At 38.2% G+C, this 20,813-nt stretch overlaps 1 protein-coding gene across 1 annotated transcript in view; it reads left to right on the top strand.

Annotated features, from left to right (window-relative positions):
* YWHAQ (tyrosine 3-monooxygenase/tryptophan 5-monooxygenase activation protein theta) overlaps positions 1-20,813 on the top strand; it is a 39,157-nt gene that overhangs the window by 13,523 nt on the left and 4,821 nt on the right. Inside the window, exon 3 of the mRNA XM_020288664.2 lies at positions 17,285-17,408. Coding sequence (XP_020144253.1) covers positions 17,285-17,408 — 124 coding nt within the window. The remainder of the gene's footprint in view (positions 1-17,284; positions 17,409-20,813) is intronic.

Here is a 20,813-nt window from a genome sequence, read left to right as displayed (position 1 = left end):
TTCGAAACCAGCCTGAGCAAGAGCGAGACCCCGTCTCTACTATAAATAGAAAGAAATTAATTGGCCAACTGATATATATATAAAAAATTAGCCGGGCATGGTGGCGCATGCCTGTAGTCCCAGCTACCCGGGAGGCTGAGGCAGAAGGATCACTCGAGCCCAGGAGTTTGAGGTTGCTGTGAGCTAGGCTGACGCCACGGCACTCACTCTAGCCTGGGCAACAAAGCGAGACTCTGTCTCAAGAAAAAAAAAAAAAAAAAGCCCCAGAACTGTTTTTAATTTAAGAAATATCTCTGGTCTTGTGCACTATTTTTTGTTTTTATTTTTTTATTTTATTTTATTTTATTTTTTTGAGACAGAGTCTCTTGTCACCCGGGCTAGAGTGCCGCGGTCGCAGCCTAGCTCACAGCAACCTCAAACTCTTGGGCTCAAGGATCCTCCTGCCTCAGACTCCTGAGTAGCTGGGATTACAGGCATGTGCCACCATACCCAGCTAATTTTTCTATTTTTAATAGAGATGTGGATCTCACTCTTGCTCAGGCTGGTCTCAAACTCCTAACCTCAAGCGATCCTCCTGTCTCAGCCTTCTAGAATGCTAGGATTACAGGCCTGAGCCACCACGCACGGTCTGGTTTCCTTGATTTAATCTAACATTCTCATGGTTCGTTCATGTTGTAGCATGCTTAAGTACTTCATTTCTTTTTTTTGAGACATAGTCTCACTCTGTTGCCTGGGCTCAAGCGATCCTCCTGCCTCAACCTCCCGAGTAGCTGGGACTACAGGCACACGCCACCATGCCTGGCTAATTTTTTGCTATGTATTTTTCGTTGGCCAATTAACTTCTATTTTTAGTAGAGACGGGTCTCGCTCTTGCTCAGGCTGGTTTTGAACTCCTGACCTTGAGTGCCCTGCCTGCCTTGGCCTCCTATGTTTAATTGTTTTTAATACAGATCAACACATTTGGAAGGCAGTATTAGTGTCACCAGTGGATGTATTAAGTTGTTCTTCCCAACCTGCATGTCTTGGGTGGCTGCTGTTGTGGTGGCTTATACCTGCTATCTGGGAGGCTGAGATGGGAAGATAGCTTGAGCTCAGGAGTTTGAGACCAGCCTGAGCCAAGAGCAAGACCCTGTCTCTACTAATAGAAAAATCAGCTGTGCATCATGGCTCACACCCATAGTTCCGGCTACTTGGAAGGCCGAGGTAGGAGGATCGCTTGAGCCCAGGAGTGTGAAGTTGCAGTGAGCTATGATCACACCACTGCATTGTATCCCGGCAACAGAGCAAGACTCTGTCGCAAAAATAAACAAAATAGATCAATGAATAAAATAAATAACAAAACCAAACCTGCATATCTTGGAGTAGAAGGTGTAACAACATTTTATATTGCAGTTATGGCCAGTCAGTATCCAGCTGCTAAAATGTGGGTATATAGCAGACACAAGTTAGAGTCTGGATGTTATGTTTGTTTCTAATAATATCTGGAATTGTTTTAGCTGCTTTGGGTAAAGTTAAGAGACAGAGACTTTGATTTTCTTTAATACTGGTATGTTGCAGATCATACATATTCTTACTTTATTGCCCTATTATTTGTCAGAGGCTGTACCCATTCTGTTATGTGTCTTTACCACTGCAGTCACAGGAGATTGGTAGCTGGGTTGGAAGATAGGATGAACATTTTTACACAAGTGCATCTTTATTTTTTAAGTGGCTAATTGTTTTTTTTGTGGGGAGCGGTGCATGGTGCTCACAAAAGGGCTGTCTCATCCCTTATAAACAGTGCTATAGCAGATGTTGATAGCGATACTAGAGATCTTAGGGATCAGGAGAAAGGATTTAGAAATATTTGGTGTAGGGAGATAAATAAAACTTTTACTGCTTTTATTGTGAGTCTTGGATTCTCTTCATCTGCTTCTTCCTCTTCCCCTTGCCTGTTTATCCTATGGGTTTTATCTCCTTATTTTGTTTTGCCCACAAAAATAGTTAACCACTTGATTGCATAGACTACTCTTCAGCTCATATTTACTTTCACTATAACTACAGTGGCATGTATCCCACTGAGTCTGAGGAGTCCATGTTATTTTCTGACATGATGATAATTCATCATATTAATTCATGACATTAATTTGACAAATATTTCAGCTAGTGTTGAATTTTAGGTCTTTTTGTTACTTTTAGACTCAAATCTCAAAAGTTTGAAAATTTTCTATACAATGTGATTTTTAGTCTGTACAAATACAATGTTTATCCTAACCTTTTCCCCAGAAGGGCATATTGACATTAATAAATGCTTCATAGTTTCATGAATTTTGAAATTTAAATCGAAGGGCCATTGGGCCTGGCCAACAGTAGCTTTATCTTTGAGTAGTGCTGGAGATACTGCCAGTGTTTCTTTTTTCACCCCCAACCCCATACCTGCTATATTATTCCTAGCATCTAACATAAAGGATGCTTATATGTTTTACTTCTTGGAATGCCATGTAAGTATTTGAGAGGCACTTTATTATTGCCCCATGCTCTCACTGGTGCAAGAATGGTAGTAACATTATAGAAATAAGCCTGATGTCAGTCAATTAGGACAGTACTTTCCAACCCCTTTCGTGTACTGACACACAGAGAATAATGATATTTGGCCTGGTGCGGTGGCATGTGCCTGCATTCCCAGCTACTTAGTAGGTTGAGGCAGGACGACTGCTTGAGCCCAGGAGTTCAAGACCAGCCTGGGTAATGTAACAAGAATGTCATGACAAAATTTTTTAGAAAAAAGAGAGAATACTGATTTGTATGTTGCACTGGGGAAAATGGATTTCTCACCCTGCTGCTGTGATGACTGAGGGGACCAATATTTCTTTACCATTCCAGTTACTTGGAAGCTCTAGGAGTCTGATTCTGCAGGACCTTAAGTGCTAAGCTTTAAGTTTATTTTTTAATAGGCTATTGAGCAAGGAGTTGTTATGCTCACGATCGAATTTAAGGTTAATCTGGCAGCAGGGTATAAAATGGATTAGAGAAAGAAGAACCCTAAAACCTGGTAGATCAGTTAGATTATTAGATTAGTTGTGGTGAAATGATATGGTTAATTTGGGGTATAGGAATGCGACTGAGAAGGCAGATCAAAAATAACATTATAGAGGTAAAATCAGTTGGACTTGACAGCTGGTGGTGGCATGGGAAATGAAGAGTGAAAGGCAGTGCTGCTGAGCCGGATGTCTAGGAGATGGGAGGCTGGTGAAATATTTAGTAGAAATAAGTAATACAAGTTTAGAATGTTTGAAATGAAACAAGTTTACATGTTTGAAAATAAACTTATTTCTGTTTTAGGGCATGTTGAAATCTGATAGACAGACATATGTAAAAGGATACTCAGCTTACATTACAGAGAAGGTGGGAGTGTGGATGAGAGGTGGGAGGGATTACAGTAGTCTCAGTTACTTCAGTTTATGCTGTGGCTGTTAGCCCTATGAACTCAAAACATGCTAGTGTGGAGCCATCTTTAAAGGATAGTTCCACAATAATCAAGCTCATGTGACTGGTGTGTAAAATGAAGGAAGTTTATTCATTTATAGTGAGCAATAACTAGCACACAGACTGCAGTGCTTGCGTTGGCATGACCAATATGTTCTCTCTTTCAGGAGGCAGATAGACTCACTTAGGAATCAAGTCATAATCAGGAAATTGCTCAGTAAAATAACAGGAGGAATTGAACGGCTGCTCAAATGTTTGATGGCCATCATCTCCACAGTAGATGGATTTGTTAATTCATTGATTGTGATTGATACTCCCCTATACTATATACTGAATCCAGCAGTGTCTGTCCTTGCATATCAAATCTAGACAAAATAAAAGCTTTTCCCTAAGGAGTTTAGAGTTCAGAGAGGGGAGATATATATTCCTAAAGTATACTATGTTTACTTGTCTGAGGTTTCCAAATGCAACTTTGACTTTCTGGAGGAAATTACTTTTGAGGGCTTGGGTGACTAAATATATGGGAGGCAGGGAAAGTGAGACCAAAGAAAGCAGTAGGATTATACCCAGGTTTCTGACTAGGGCTACCAAGTACTTCTCCTAAGACAGAAAATTGAGTAGAGGAAGATCAGGGGTAGAAAGTTCCAATGGTCCAATCAGATGTCACTCACTATATATATATAGGAGGCACTTGGTTTGGTGGGTAAGAAAAAGTCCTTGGCATGTTGCATGATGATGAAGGGTTACATACCAAGCAGTGTTTATATTAATTCATTTAACTTCACAACAACCTTGTTAAGTAGTAACTATGATTAAGTCTATTTTATAAATGAAGAAACTGTGGTCCAACTAGGTGAGGAGCAGCTTTGTGAGTTACTAGCACGTAGGTAATTGGTTAAAGTCATGCCAGTGAATATCTCCAATGAACCCATGTCTTGTTACCTTAAAATGGATAGCAGGCGGTTGAAGTATTTGGGATCCTTGATTATTCTAATGAAGTATTTTCTCCTGGAGCAAATTGTTATAGTTTAGTTGTCACATGTTAGAAAATGTAGTCTTATAAGCAGACACTTGTTTGATTAAAGGAAAATAAACCCCTAACTACCCTTAATTTAGATAATCCTCTAAAAGAGAGTTGGGAAACACTTGTCCTCTTGATACTTCTTTGCTTTAATAGCCAACTCAATCCTTTGCATGTAATAAAAGCTTTTGCATTTCTTAACCATCTGAAATGTTACCTTTTGCAAACATGAGGTATCACTCATTTGTTATTCAGCATCTTGTAATAATTCTATTATCACAGTTTGGGGAGATTGGAAGCTCTTCACAGGTTATGACCAGGAACTTTCTTTTTTTTGGTTGCTTGACACTTTAGTTACTGTTAGTATTCCAATTGGTGACTTCCTTTATTCCATTACTTCTTCCTTCCCATTCTAAAAAGGTTCTTTAGTAATGGTCTGTGAGTGGGAAATTATCCCTTTTTCTGGAAATGTCTTTATTTTGCATCTGCTTTTATATGGTACTTTAATTGGTTATGGAATTCTAGCTGACAGTTGTTTTTCTTAGCAAAGATACGTGATTGTTTTCTGATGAAAAATCAACTGTCAGTTATATTATTGTTTCTTCCTTTATAGGTAACGTGTCATTTCTTTGGTTGCTTTTAAGAGTTTTCTTGTCTTTGGCATTCTTCAATTTTACCATGATGGTCTAGGTATGAATTTATTTTTATTTTATCTTGCTTGAGATTTAGTATGCTTTTCCAATCTGAAGATTATCATCTTTATGCTATTTCTGGGAGAGTCTCAGCCATTATCTCAGAATAACATCTCTTCCTCATTCTTTCTGTTTTCTCCTGGGATATTAGATATCGTCTTAGACCTTCTCTTTCTGTTCATAACTTCTCTACATTTTTAAAATCGTGTTTTTTATTCTGTGTTCTGAGTAGTTTCTTCAAATGTCCCTTTTGTTTGTTTGTCTCTATTATTTTTCTTCCTGTGTCTCTAATTTTAAAGTTGTTTCTGTTTTTTTTTTAATTCTAAAAGCCCTTCTACTTCCCCTACCTTTACGCTGCCTTTTCTGAATTCATTATATCCTGTTCTTTACTCCTGGGCTTCTCTTTTCTTTTTATATCTTTTTTTTTTCTTTTTATATCTTTTTGATCATTTTAATCAGGAAAGCTTCAAACTTATACAAAGTAAAGAGAATGCTATAATAACATTCCTGTGTACTTTTTTTTTTTGAGACAGAATCTCACTTTGTTGCCTAGGCTAGAGTGAGTGCCCTGGCGTCAGCCTAGCTCACAGCAACCTCCAACTCCTGAGTTCAAACAATCCTTCTGTCTCAGCCTCCCGAGTAGCTGGGACTACAGGCATGTGCCACCATGCCCGGCTAATTTTTTTATATATATTAGTTGGCCAATTAATTTTTTTCTATTTATAGTAGAAACGGGGGTCTCACTCTTGCTCAGGCTGGTTTCGAACTCCTGACCTCAAGCAGTCCGCCCACCTCAGCCTCCCAGAGAGCTAGGATTACAGGCGTGAGCCACCATGCCTGGCCCCTGTGTACTTTTTATACAGCTTTAGCATTTATGGATTCTGTTTTATTTTTATCTCCACTCTATACCCAATTATTTTGAAGCCATTCTGTGGCATTATCTTTTTAATCTGTAAATATTTAAATATATGTCTTTGAAAGATTCTTTAATCATTTTTAAGTTACTTATTTTACATTGTAGTATATAAATCATTTCATTTTTTTTAAGTTCTTGGGAACTAAACATCCTGTTTGTGTGTTTGCTGACACCTCATTTATAGAAAGTCTGTACCGTAAGTAATTTTGTTATTTTTAATAGCATGGATATTGTTTTTTCTATGGAATGTGTGTGCCTTAGATTTTGGATGTGTGTTTCTTTATATGGTGGTTTTGATTATTTGTTTCTGCTGGGTACACTAGGCTCCAGCCCATTTTACACACATTTTCAGTTTGTAGATTCACACTCATGTATGAAGTAAAAATTTGAATAGTACCTGTATGGAACTTGGGTTTCAGTTTTTTGTGGAAGACTGTACCCCACAAAAAGCCTAGGAAATAGATTTCTTGCTACTTCTCAGTGATGATAGACAAAGTTTCTCCCAGGTCCCTACCCTCCTACACACTGTCATTGTGTTGTAAACTTCTGCTTTTTGCTGTAGTTTGTCTCATCTTTCAGTCTAGCACCTGGATATATCTCTGTCCTTTCTTTGGAGCTCTACTGTATTTTTCCTTCTATTTTATCTATTTCTGTTTAGCATTTAGATTATTTTTAGTAGAAGGGATATTCTGCTTAAGCTGTCTCACTGTGTTGCCAGAATCAGAAAGTCATGTTTCTGTGAATCTGTTTTAAGGTTATGAATCACACATTTCTTAGGTGCTCCAAGAGAGTGAGGTGTGTGTGAGAGTGTGTGTGTGTGTGTGTGTGTGTGTGTGTGTGTGTGTTTAATCTGATACACTACTCTTGAGTGCTCTAAAAGTAACATGTAAAATGTGTTACCATTTCATATGGTCAGGTGGGTAATACACTAAGTACAAATTCAGACTTGGATTTCAATTAAAAGTCTTCTGTTTGTGTATTTTATTTGTGCTGAAATCATATGGGCACATTAACTTGTGTTTCTGACATTGGTCAAAAAGTTTGGTGGTATTTTATCTGTTTTATTAAATAATATAATAGAAAAATATTAATAAATGCAGTTTTATTGTCAGACAGGATCTTTACATGACGTTTCATGAGACATATTTAGAAAATGTACTAATATCATTAACATACAGAGTTCCTACAAATCACTAAGAAAAAAAATGCATTAGGAAAATGACAAAGGATATAAACACTCTATTGGTTAAAAAGGACATATAAATGTTCAACTTTATTTATAATAAAATTGCTAATAAAAGTATAGTAAGATTTTCACATGTTAGATTTGAAAAGATTTTTAAAGATTTGATAACCTGGGTTCAGAAAGATGTTGAGAAATAGGAATACTTACATGTTGCTAGTGAGAGTTTAAGTTGAAATTACCTCTAGGGAGGACAGTTTAACAATTTATCCTAAGGATTAAGTATAGATTTGGTACATTGTTGGAAATAGCAAGTTTGGAAGCAACTTTAAATGTTCATCATAGGGCTGCATGCAATGGTTCATGCCTGTAGCCCCAGCACTCTGGGAGGCCAAGGCACCGGAGAATTGCAAGAGCCCAGGAGTTCAAGACCAGCCTGGGCAACACAGCGAGACCCCATCTCTACAAACAATTAAAAATTAGCCCGGCATAACAGCTCACAGCTATAGTCCTAGCTACTTTAGGAGGCTTGCTTGAGACCCCAGGAATTTAAGGTTGCAGTGAGCTACAGTAGTGCCACTGCACTCCAGTCTGGGCAACAGAGTGAGACCCAATCTCTTAAAAAAAATTCAAAATAAGGCCGGGCGCTGTGGCTCACGCCTGTAATCCTAGCTCTTGGGAGGCCGAGGCGGGCGGATTGCTCAAGGTCAGGAGTTCAAAACCAGCCTGAGCAAGAGCGAGACCCCGTCTCTACTATAAATAGAAAGAAATCAATTGGCCAACTGATATATATATAAAAAATTAGCCGGGCATGGTGGCACATGCCTGTAATCCCAGCTACCAGGGAGGCTGAGGCAGAAGGATCGCTCGAGCCCAGGAGTTTGAGGTTGCTGTGAGCTAGGCTGACGCCACGGCACTCACTCTAGCCTGGGCAACAAAGCGAGACTCTGTCTCAAAAAAAAAAAAAAAAAAAAAAAAAAAAAAATTCAAAATAATATGTTCATCAGAGGAAACTAAATAATTAGGGTACTTATACAGTGTAGTAATCTGCAATATTATATATAGAATGAGAAAGTTATAAATATGTGAATATGGAATAATTTCAGAGGGATCATTATTTGGAAAAACCAAGGTGTAGAACAATGTATGGTATGCTAACATGAAGACTAGGCGAACATACATGTATTTTAAATATTTTTGAATCTCTGGAAGACTGTATAAGAAACTAGTAATGATGGTTTCCTTGAGGAAGGGGAAGAACTGTATGTTTAAGGTCTCAGGGAAGGGAGAGGAACTTTTTCACTTTGGAATCTTATGTGAAAGACATGTATTATTTTAACAGGAACCACAGTCTCATTATGTGAAAGAGAAGATAACAAAGGAAGAATCTTATGTTAGATTTGAATCGAGTATATCAGGATGAGGTGGGGATTTAAAAATATAAATTCCCTGAAGAAGCTTAGAAATGGGGCAGAATGGGAAAATTATGATTTTTCCTAGAAATTTTTGAGTTGGTAGTTAGCTATTGTACAATATGATTTTTATAAAAATAAGGAATTAAAACAATTCAATAAAAACACTACCATTTCAAAGTAGTACTATGTGAAATTCCATTTCTGTTGTTCCATTTTAGCATGTTGCCATGCCATAGCTGATGTTCATTGACAAATATTGAGTCCTACTGCATGATAGGCACTGTGCTAAATTTTGTGAATGAAAAGCAGAGGAAACATTTTTATCTAGAAGTTCATCTATTTAACAGATTCCCCTTTTGATTTAGTACCTCAGAATTAGTGTAGGTTCCTTTTGTTTGGAAAAAAGAGTCTTTCCTTGCCATTATCTCAGAATTACATCTCAGCTAACTTTTCTATTTTTAGTAGATATGGGTTCTTGCTCTTGCTCAGGCTGGTCTCCAACTCCTGAGCTCAAGCATAAGCAGTCCTCCTGCCTTGGCCTCCCAGAGTGCTAGGATTACAGGCGTAATTACCACTCATGGCCAAAATTAGTGTAGATTTTTAAAACTGAGAATATTTTGATTACACTTGTCCCTTGCTATTCTGAGGAGATTGGTTCCAGGACTGCACTGGATACTAAGTCCCTTAGTCTGCGCTGCGTAATCTCTACATATGTGGGCTTCACATCTGGTGAATCCTGTATTTTCCATCTGTGTTTGGGTTGCGGTGTATCCGCAAACACATACTGAGGGCTGATTATATTTATTATAAAATATAAATATATATTACATATTTATTGAAAAAAATCCATGTATGAGTGTACCTGTGCAGCTGAAACCTGTACTGTTCAGGAGTCAACTGTTTTGTAGAAGAGGAGATTAAGCTAAGAGACTTGATCTAGACTCAGTCTCTAGAACCAAATTACTAGCCCAGTGCTCATTCCACTGAGTTACTCACATAATAATTCATAGTGAATATTGTGAAATTTGGTGCCATAAGTAATATTGGTGATTGGAGAGGTTCTTCATTTTCTTTTTTTTTTTTTTTTGTTTACAAAGATGACCACCTCTAGTGACTTTCTACATCTTTTTGCAGTTGTGCTTTTTCGTATGCCAGTCTCCTTGCTTTAGAGGCAACTTCAACCTTACCAGCCCTGCCTAAGGGGGAATCTTTGCCTTGGAATACCTTTTCCCCCCACACTTTTTGCCTCTCATTTGATACTTTAAGAGAAATTCTTCCAATTCCAGGCCTGGCGCCGAGGCTCACCCCTATAATCCTAGCACTCTGGGAGGCTGAGGCGGGAGGATTGCTCAAGGTCAGGAGTTCGAAACCAGCCTGAGCAAGAGCGAGATCCCCGTCTCTACTAAAAATAGAAAGAAATTCATTGGCCAACTAAAAATATATAGAAAAAAAAATGAGCTGGGCATGGTGGCGCATGCCTATAGTCCCAGCTACTTCGGAGGCTGAGGCAGGAGGATGGCTTGAGCCCAGGAGTTTGAGGTTGCTGTGAGCTAGGCTGATGCCACTGCACTCTAGCCTGGGCAACAGGGTGAGACTCTGTCTCAAAAAAAAAATTCTTCCGGTTCCTTAACAATATAATTATTTCCTATTTGAGCTCCCATAGCACTTGTGTATATACCTTTCACCCAGTGTTTCTGCTCAGGTGGGGAGGGCAGCACTGACATTGAGTGGACACAGGCCATCCTTTAATGCATAGGGGTACAGACCTGTGTAAGCTAGAAATGATTCAGGAAAAGTTCTTGAAGGAGATTAAGAGTGCTACTCCAGTGAACACATGAATGAAAAAGTCAAACAACAGCCTTATTGCTGATATGGGAAAAGTTTGAGTGATCTGAACTTTTCATTTGCATTCACAACTTGGCTGTTTGGCTTAGGAAGCCTAGCTTTTGTCTATCTTGGTTTTCAACATGCCTTCCTCACTAAGAGTAATCATTTCTAGCTTTTGATTTAAAGAAAGAGACTGACTCTTCTTTCACTTGAAAACTTAGAGGCCGTTATAGGCTTACTAATTGGCCTAATTTCAATATTGTGTATCAGAATAGGGGGAACTAGGGAGAAACAGAAGAGAGGGTATGGCCAACTGGTAGAGTTGACTGTTTTATATGGGCATCGGTAGTGGGCTCCAAAACAATTATCAGTAGTAGTAACATCAAAGATCACTGATCATAAATTACCATAACAGTTATAGTAATAATGAAAAAGTTTGAAATATTTTAAGGATCACCAGAATGTGACATAGAGACATGAAGTACACACATGCTATTGGAAAAATGGTACTGATAGACATGGTTGACGCAGGGTTGCCACAAAAACACACAGACAAACCCACAGTATCTATGAATCACAATAAAGCAAAGCGCAATAAAACAAGATTTACCTGTACTAAGGCAGCAGACTTAAACTGGGATGGTCCTGGACAGACCAGGTCATATGGTCATTCTCCTTTTCCAGCACACTTCATTGTTAAAATTTGTTTGTGGAGGTTTGGAGTTTGATCTAGGCTTCAGTGAAAAGTTTTAACCTTGGGGATACAAGGAAGTAAGGGTCTGAGTAGGCTTTGTAACTTGAGTTTGAGTTTTGACTGATGTCTTCTGCCATGTGATGTTAGTTAGAGCACACAGGTCCATAGGATCAGTCACACTGGTTAAGGTTTGCTTCTGTCTCTCTGACAATTTTTATGTCATTCCTTAATTTTGTTTTGTTTTGTTTTTTGAGACACAGGGTCTCACTGTGTTGCTCAGGCTCATCTTGAACTCCAGGGCTCAAGTGATTCCTCCGCCTCAGCCTCCCATCTGGGATTAAAGGCACATGCCACAGAGCCAGGCTCTTAGTTCAATTTTTTTAAAAAAATAAATGGGCCACAGAGAGGGGTCAGGATTCATCATTCTTGGATTCTAAGCCTTAACATTTCTAAATCAGTAATGTTTTTAAATAATGCAAGGACAGTTGTTTAATGCATTTATTTTATTAATGGTAGAAAATATTTCCATTGATGAAGTGATGTTTTATGATCAACTTGTATCAAGTCTTAGGTGATTCACTGCCTCCTTAGTTAAGACAACAAATACTTCATGAGATTTAACCCTAGTGGGTATACTCATATTAATAGAATGGTTATTTTGTTACCGAAAAACTTTGTGTTCTTTCCCTGCTTTTTATCAGCCACAAAGAAAGAATATCCAGTTGGTAAGACATTCAAGTTTTTTTATTCTGTGGCCAAAGAGTAGAGGAGGAGCTTATGCTCTAAAGGTACCTTCTCACTGAGCAAAGGGAGTGTGCAGGTTTTAAAGAGTTAGATATGGGTGGAGGTGGTGTGTAAGAATGTAGAAGGTGGGGTTCCACATGCACAGATGCAGCTCACATACATGCACCATCATACATTGCATGTACAGAAGAAAATGGCGATTCTCATTTGGGGGGATGATTTTTAGTATTACATTAATATGTTAATGAATTAAAGATAACCGGAGGTGACCTACTCTGGTCTGCACCTGCTGTGTGCAGGTGTGACATTCTGGCATCTAAACTTTGGGCAGCCGGCAGGCAATCACATGGCTGTTTGTAGCATTTGGGCCACCTGGTATCCTTGAGTGGCTATGCTTCTAGATTACAAATACTAAAGAAAAATTGTTCAAAGAAAGGAAAGAGAAAGAAAAAAAACCTGTTAAAGTTTTCCCATCCGCTTTGTCAGGGCTATCCCAGTGACAGTTTCTGAGACCAGAGGCCTTTACGTCATAGTACTCTCATTGCATAGTTACAGAAACAGACATTTCAGTGAAGCTTTGACTTTTCCACAAGATCATAGTATTAATGGCAATATAAAAGTCAGTTAGGCCGGGCGCTGTGGCTCACGCCTGTAATCCTAGCTCTTGGGAGGCCGAGGCGGGCGGATTGCTCAAGGTCAGGAGTTCAAAACCAGCCTGAGCAAGAGTGAGACCCCGTCTCTACTATAAATACAAAGAAATTAATTGGCCAACTGATATATATATAAAAAAAAAAATTAGCCGGGCATGGTGGCGCATGCCTGTAGTCCCAGCTACCCGGGAGGCTGAGGCAGAAGGATCACTCGAGCCCAGGAGTTTGAGGTTGCTGTGAGCTAGGCTGACGCCACGGCACTCACTCTAGCCTGGGCAACAAAGTGAGACTCTGTCTCAAAAAAAAAATAAATAAATAAATAAATAAATAAATAAAAGTCAGTTAAACAAATGATAATCTAATTTCTAAAGCTCATATATTCTGAAATAATAGTTCCTATGTCATATTTTGTTTTACTAAATAAATCTCAAACTTATGTGCTGATTAAACTGATAATAATATGGATAATGACTTGTATATATATCTTAAAGTTAGGGATTGAACATGTTAATAGTATGTTAATAAACTTCAGTTAATAATAAACAGATAGGAAATTGAAAACCTGCAGGACTTTTTTGTTTCATGTTGATTATTTTGCTTATATTTTCATTGATTAATCTTTCTTAAATAAATCAATTCTGTATATAAAGAATAAGATACATAGTGAAAGACAAGAGCAACTTAATCGTGTCTGTTAAATGAAAATCACTTATAAATGAATTTAGGATAAAAAGATTAGTTTGAGTGCTATAGAATATTGCCACCGAAACCAAATGAATTATTTTGAAAAAGCTGTTGAAGGAATAGTAGGACTGTTATATGCAAAAATAGTTAACTCTTAAAGATAAAATTAATACTGGGATTTTCTTATTTTCCTAGCCTTTTTGCTAGGACATGGGGGTGGGGGACAGGAGGAATAGTTACTATCATAAATTTGCATCAATATTATTTCTTGACAAGTTCATTTCTTAAATAGTTCTTTATAACCTTTGTGGTATAGTCTTTATTATTATTCTCATCCTATTTTTCTGAGATTAAACTTACTCTGAGGTCCTTTAGCAACTAGAGTTTCTTTCCTTTGGCTTTCTTTGTTTCTTTGATCTAGAGTGTCCTAAATTACTAGTCCATCTTGTAATTGTGAGTAGAACCTGACCTCTCTAAAGTTCTTTCAGATACTCAGAAAGGAACATACTGCTACTTGCATTCTACCCTTTAGTTAAGTAGCACTGTCAGCGCTGGAAGGAGCCCCAGCCTAAGGCCTTCAACCCTCCCAAGATCATAAAATTTACTAGTTGAAGAGTTTACAAGGGGGAGGTTCTGGATGATGGATAAGAATAATGAACAGAGAAATTAGTGGAAACTTTTAAGTATATAAATGTTAAAACCAGTTCTCATACTCCCTCCTGACTTCCCACCAGTAACCTTATTTGGGAAGGTTTTTCAGGGAGCTACATGTCTGTTTGAGGGTTTTTTTGTCTCTGATCCATGTTGAGTTTTTAAAAATAATTTTAAAATTCTTACAAATTAAATTGTACAAGCAGGTTATATATCTTAAGTATTTATATTCCATAGTCTATCTGATATTAATAATGAATGTCTGGTATTGATAACACTAGATAAGCCATGATCAGTTTGGTAAGAGATGTAGCAGAATCATTGTGTCTTTTAATTGGGCTAAAATATACATCTCTACTACTGTGATAGTATGTGAAAAGACAGAATTATTCTGTACCTGTTGTTTCCTTCACAGAGAGCTAGTGGCATCTGACAAAGAACCATGATACCTGGCTGAAACTCCAGGATGGAAGTAATGCCCAAGTCACTTTATAAAAGCCCAACACTGTAAATCGTACGTAATGGCTGTAAGCAAACTAGTAGTCAAAGTTAATAATTTTAGAAAGGAAAAGTTATAGTTCGCTCATAAGTGGCTGTGTTGTAACTAATGCAGTAGCTGTTTAGCAGCTTTCTGAATCCTTGTGAGCACCCCCACATCTGGCAGGAGGGAGCTAGAATTGAAATTTCTCTCTAATCCTTACTCCTAGCCCTTGTTCTAGTCAGACTTTTCTCAGCTTCTGCTCCCACACTATCTACCACATTTAATGAGAATGCTAGATCTTAAAGGTACCAAGTAGGATTTTTTGTGACTGTAAATAACATCTTCAGAGGTGGCACCTTTTCAGAGATGGTGTGTGATTTCATTGTAATTGACTGACTGGGGGGAACAAGAAGAGTGAGAGACGTGTTATTTTACGTTGTAGTTCTCTGGTATGGGTACAGGCAGAGGAGCTGTTTCCCTCAGTATAAATACTGTGTTTGCTTTAGATTTAATACTTCTCAGAATCTACTCTTGGTTAAAGATAGCAATGACTGAGTCAGTTTGAGATCTGGAACTTTTTTGTGGCTGTCTCATTATTGCCTCCCCCTAACACCCTGAATTCAGTTCATAAAAATAGTTTTTAAACTGAAAGTCATCCATGATACATCAAAATGGTAGTAGAGGGAAGAGTTAAAGTAGTATAACTTTTTTCTAAGACTCTCAGGAAGAGTTTCTTGAGTTTGTTTTATTAAATAACTATTAAAATTATACTGGTGATGTCGAACTGAAGATATTCTTGAAATCCGGTCCTTGAGTTCTTTTTCCAGTTACGAGTGTTGTAGTGCTGGCACAGCACTTTTGTTTACAGTTGCCTTCAGTTTGGGTATGGTTGTAATAACCTCTGTTGCCACATTCCCAGCTCACCAACTTTCCATTTCAAGTCACAATTTTGATACTTGACCCTTTTATAATGTATAAACTTCTGGGACTTTGTTAAGTAATTTTACATGGATTATTTTACTTTTACTTTTGCGTTTTTGTGGTTTTTAACTTCCCTTGGCCTCTAGCCTTTACAAATTTAAACATTTAAAACATTTTATTAGTTTAAGGATTTAAAAAATGTTTTGTTTACTTTAAAAATAACTTATGGATGCAGTAATTGTATTTTGTGTGGGCCATTTTAATTAGGTTATTTTAGATCTGTAAAAGGCATTCTTTTTTTTTTTTTCAGTAATTATGTCAATTGGAAATAGTCTTACTGGATTGTTCTCCAAACTTCCCAGTTTTGTATCATACTTGCCATTTTTATATAACGTTAACATTATCTGTGGCTATTTTGCCAAAATGTAAATATGGTTTTCTCTGTTCCTTGCTAGTTTCACTTTGCCTAGAGCAGTGCTTCTCAAATTGTGCGCCTAGGCAGAGGAGCTGGCTGACAATAGCTAACATTTACTGGGCACTTAACATGCAACACTGTTCTAGGCTTTGACAACTGTATATGGATTTTATTTCCAAAACAAACCACTGAGGTAGGTATTATCTTAAATTTTTTATGAGAATTTCATTCTACTTTGTAATACTTTTTAATACAAAAAGATTTTAAAATTAGCAAATGAAATTGATCATTTACAAAGATATCTATATTTGCCTTCTGTGACTTTTTACACTCCCAAGCGTGCTTTATCCCTCTAAAAGTGAACATTTCTTTGTGTGAAATCAGGGATAAAAGACATTGAATACTTAATTTTTTAAATAATTAGATTCAGTAGACAAAGTTACTTCATCAAATGCTGTATTAAAGTTTCTAGGCCTGGCGTGGTGGCTCACGCCTGTAATCCTAACACTGGGAGGCCGAGGCAGGAGGATTGCTTGAGCTCAGGAGTTGGAGACCAGCCTGAGCAAGAGTGAGACCCCCATCTCTACTAAAAATAGAAAAAAATTAATTGGCCAACTAAAAATATATAGAAAAATTAGCCAGGCATGGTGGCGCGTGCCTGTGGTCCCAGCTACTCGGGAGGCTGAGGCAAGAGGATTGCTTGAGCCCAGCAGTTTGAGGTTGCTGTGAGCTAGGCTGACGCCACGGCACTCACTCTAGCCTGGGCAACAAAGTGAGACTCTGTCTTTAAAAAAAAAAAGTTTCTAAACCCCTTGCTCTTAGTTCCTGAACTTACCTTGTTTTGGATGGATACTTGTGTGAAAGGGCACTGAGCAACATTGGTCTGGGCCATTTGTGGTTGTACTGTTCTCCTCATACTTGATGTCTGAAATATTTTGTTTCTCCTCCCTAAAGTGATTGCACATCCTGTTTTCTGCTTGCTTGTATATCTACTGTTCCTACTCAACACTTCAAATATCCCTTCCCCAGGAAGCCTGTCTAACCAGAGGCCATCTCCAGCAGAACCAGATACACCTCTCTGTGTGCTTCCATATCACCTTATTCACATGCCTTTTAGTGCTTAGTTAATGGTGTATTTACAAACTGTGCACTTCTTGAGGGCAGGGACCTTACCTTATGTCTTCTTTATATCCGTTACGGTCAGATACCTGGCACCTAGCAGGTGTCAGTAAATACTGAATGAATGGATGAGTGAACAGACAGGCTCTTTCAAATTGCATGGTTAGGTGCAGTCTGGCTTTATCATTAAAAACTATGGGCTCCATAATTTAAAGCCTGCCAAGGTAACTAGTGGCAACAGCCTGACCTCTGCTGTAAGAACATGCTTCACGTCTAGGCTGGTAGGTATAGTATTACTGTGGTAATTAATGTTTCAAGTGAATGATAGGCAGAAGTATATCATAAGTTCCTATCTGTGTTTAAATAGCTTTTACTAGTGTCTAATGTTTTATCTTATTTATTTTAGGAATTGTTGGATAAGTATTTAATAGCCAATGCAACTAATCCAGAGAGTAAGGTCTTCTATCTGAAAATGAAGGGAGATTACTTTCGATACCTCGCTGAAGTTGCATGTGGTGATGATCGAAAACGTGAGTATGTTTGGTATATGGATAAAGCTAAAGTATAGAAAAGGAAGTGGGGATAAATAGGACACTGACAGTAATCTGTACTAGTCTTCAGGCTCTTTGTAACTTAAAATAATTATGGAATCTATATCAAGAAAATGAAGATTACCAGCAGGGCACGGTGGCTCACGCCTGTGATCCTAGCACTCTGGGAGACCAAGGCAGAAGGATTGCTTGAGCCTTAGGAGTTGGAGACCAGTCTGAGCAAGAGCAAGACCCTATCTCTACTATAAATAGAAAGAAATAGCCAAACAACTAAAAGTAGAAAAAATTAGCCGGTTATAGTGGTGCGTGCCTGTAGTCCCAGCTTACCTGGGAGGCTAAGGCAGGAGGATCCCTTAAGCCTAGGAGTTTGAGGTTGCTGTGAGCTCAGTTGATGCCACGGCACTCTAGCCTGGGCAACGGAGTAAGACTCTGTCTCAAAAAAAAAAAGGAAAGAAAGAAAGAAAATGAAGATTACCAGATGTTCTCAAAAATGGAAATATAGTCATAAATTTCCATCATATACTCTTTAAAAAAATTAAGCTCATATATGAACTGTAATTATAATCTGACATATTATTGAAACAGGCATAATCTTTTATGCTTTAGAATTGTGGTTCACCATAATTTTTAACTCCAGAGACTTTTGCATATGTTTTGTAAGTGATTTTGTATCTCACCTGGCCTTTAGTGTCACTGTGCCTTAAATCTTTTTTTTTTTCAGTGTCCTAATTTGTACCTTTTATTTATTTATTTTTTTTATTTCGGCATATTATGAGGGTACAGATTTTAAGGTTTTGTTAAATGCCCATTCCTCCCTCCCCCCACAAGTCTGAGTCTCCAGCATGACCATCCCCCAGATGGTGCACATCTCACTCATTATATATGTATATACCCGCCCCCCTCCCACCTGCCCAGTACCCTATTACTGTAGTACCTATGTGTCCACTTAGGTGCTGCTCAGTTAATACCAATTTGCTGGTGAGTCTGTGTGGTTGTGCCTTAAATCTTAAGGTGACTGGGAGCAGCCTCCCAGCTTCCAGATCCACTGCTGGTCTCTCAGCATCATGAACCACACTTCCCAAACTTTCTTTACTCTTGCCACCACCGGCTTCCCCCCAAACTATGAGATACTTAGGGAGGAACACAAGTTAGTTGTGCCGGGGACACTCCATAGCCCTGCTTCCTTGACGTCCACCATGATCCACATCTGCAGTGAGATATCCATGCCCATTCACATTGCCTGGTCCCTGTGCAACACACTGGGAACTGATGCTGCCTAGGCTTTGTAACATTCACCTACTCCATGAATTGTAGAGAAAGGAAGATGGTGGGTGACCTGACCTGAGTATGGGCTTACACCTCCACTGCCAAGTGCATAAACGTCTGTGCCCTGGTCCTCGGCATCCTTGTGATCATTGCATTCATCATGATTTTCACCTCTAGTTAGTGATAACCTTCCAAGTGATCTCTCAGATGATAAAGGATCTTGAAGGCCAGTAGTAGTGCCCATGTGCTCCACCATTCACTGCTGAGCCTATACCCTGTGGCTGTTGGCCCTACCCCATTGGACCCCTACCTCTTTATATAGCAGTTTATACCATCCATTTGTCTGCAATGGGAGTCAAAGTGCACGTTCCTGGAAAAAAACTTAAGACAACTGGAAATTAAATATAGAATATAGAAACAGGATGTGCATTTCCTGTTTGTCATATTAATTCATTACTACCTATTTTAAAGGGTCATAACATTTACTGCTATGTATATGTAACCAAATTTCTGGGGAGGGGAGATGATGAGATTGAGTGTATTATTGCTGGTGTATAATTGTTCAGCCCCATAGTAAATTCGACCCACATAGTTAGGTTTTACTCTGTAAGGTTGAATATACAGGAATTGTGATTAATAAAGTAGTAGTCTAAAATAGATTCAAGTATGAAATACCTATTTTTTTCCTTAGTCTATCAAAGAAAACATGGGTATGAGGAAAAAGAGTCATCCAGCTGCCTAACTTGATTGTTAAAAAGTGAAAGTAAATTTATTAGCAGTGATCTCAGTCTCCTGGGGTATTGGTAGCTGAGTATAATATAAACCCCATTAAATATTGTGTATATGTCTGCTACCAAATTTATTGAGTTCTAGGTAGAAGTATCTCTTAATTCCTTATTTTTCCCATTAAGGTTTTTATTTTGTTCATAATTTTGTCCCATACAAAAGTAACTATTTGTATTATATACCCCCCACAAGTAGTTACTATGACCTCTTACTAAATTACTAACTGAATTTTACCACCCTAAATATCAGTATAATTAAAGATATAAAGAGAATTTGTACCTTGAGAAACTTGTACCTTGCCTTTACAAAATCTGTATAGAAAATTTAGCATTACTGATGTATGATTTCTGTCGCCATAAAGAAAAGCAGACTTGGATTTGAAAGCATTGGCACAGAACTGAGTATATAAGTGTCAGTAAGTCAAGGGGTGATATCTTTGGGAAATTGGGAAGTAGCCCCGACTTAAGTCTGATTTAACCCTTTCAGGCTTGTTGGCACTTTCAGGTTCTGCACATAGTCCCATTGTATATTCTGATGCTCTGGGATTTGTAGGTAGGCTATTTCTACAGCCTAAGAGCTGAGACTCTTTATTACTACTATTGTAGCACTTTCTTATGTGCCAGGCTGCAAGAGCTTATTACATGAAGTCTGTACCAGTCAGCATTAGATCAATAAATAAGCCATTTCAGAGGAAGGAAAATGTACACATTTAGGTCCTAAAGGGATAGCTTAATTTCTGCTGTGTCAGTATCTCCAAAGCAGGCCAATGGCCTCATATAGAAAACTATCCTTTTCAAAATATGAGTATAATCAGATTAATGGTGGTTATAGTTAACATTTCTTTCAGGAGTGTGTGTGACATTTTTTATTAAGCCAGTAATGAAATTCTTCTCAAAACAGAGTTTGTCTTATGTATTGGCACTTTTATATTACCTTTCACAGAATACATCTTGATACCAAGAGATCAGTGTTGTTTTTATAAGTCTCAAAGATAGAGATTTTTGGCTGGGTTTAGTGGCTCACACCTGTATTCTTAGCACTTTGGGGGGCCGAGGTGGAGGATAACTTGGAGCTGAGAGTTTGAGACCAGCCTGAGAAACATAGCTAGACCCCATCTGTACAAAAAATAGATGCACCTATATAGGCCCAGCTACTCAGGAGGCTGATGCAAGAGGATTGCTTGAGCCCAGCAGTTTGAGGTTGCAGTGAGCTATGATCATACTACTGCACTCTAGCCTGGGCATTAAAATGAGACACTATCTCAAAAAAAGAGAGAGAAAAGGGAAAAAACAGAGATTTTGGTGGTGGTTGATCTTTGCAAAGTCTTTCCTT

Source organism: Microcebus murinus, chromosome 3, assembly GCF_040939455.1.
Source record: "Microcebus murinus isolate Inina chromosome 3, M.murinus_Inina_mat1.0, whole genome shotgun sequence".
Classification (NCBI taxonomy): Eukaryota; Metazoa; Chordata; class Mammalia; order Primates; family Cheirogaleidae; genus Microcebus; species Microcebus murinus.
Note: the sequence above shows the minus strand (reverse complement) of the source record. Positions and strands in the feature narration are given on the sequence as shown.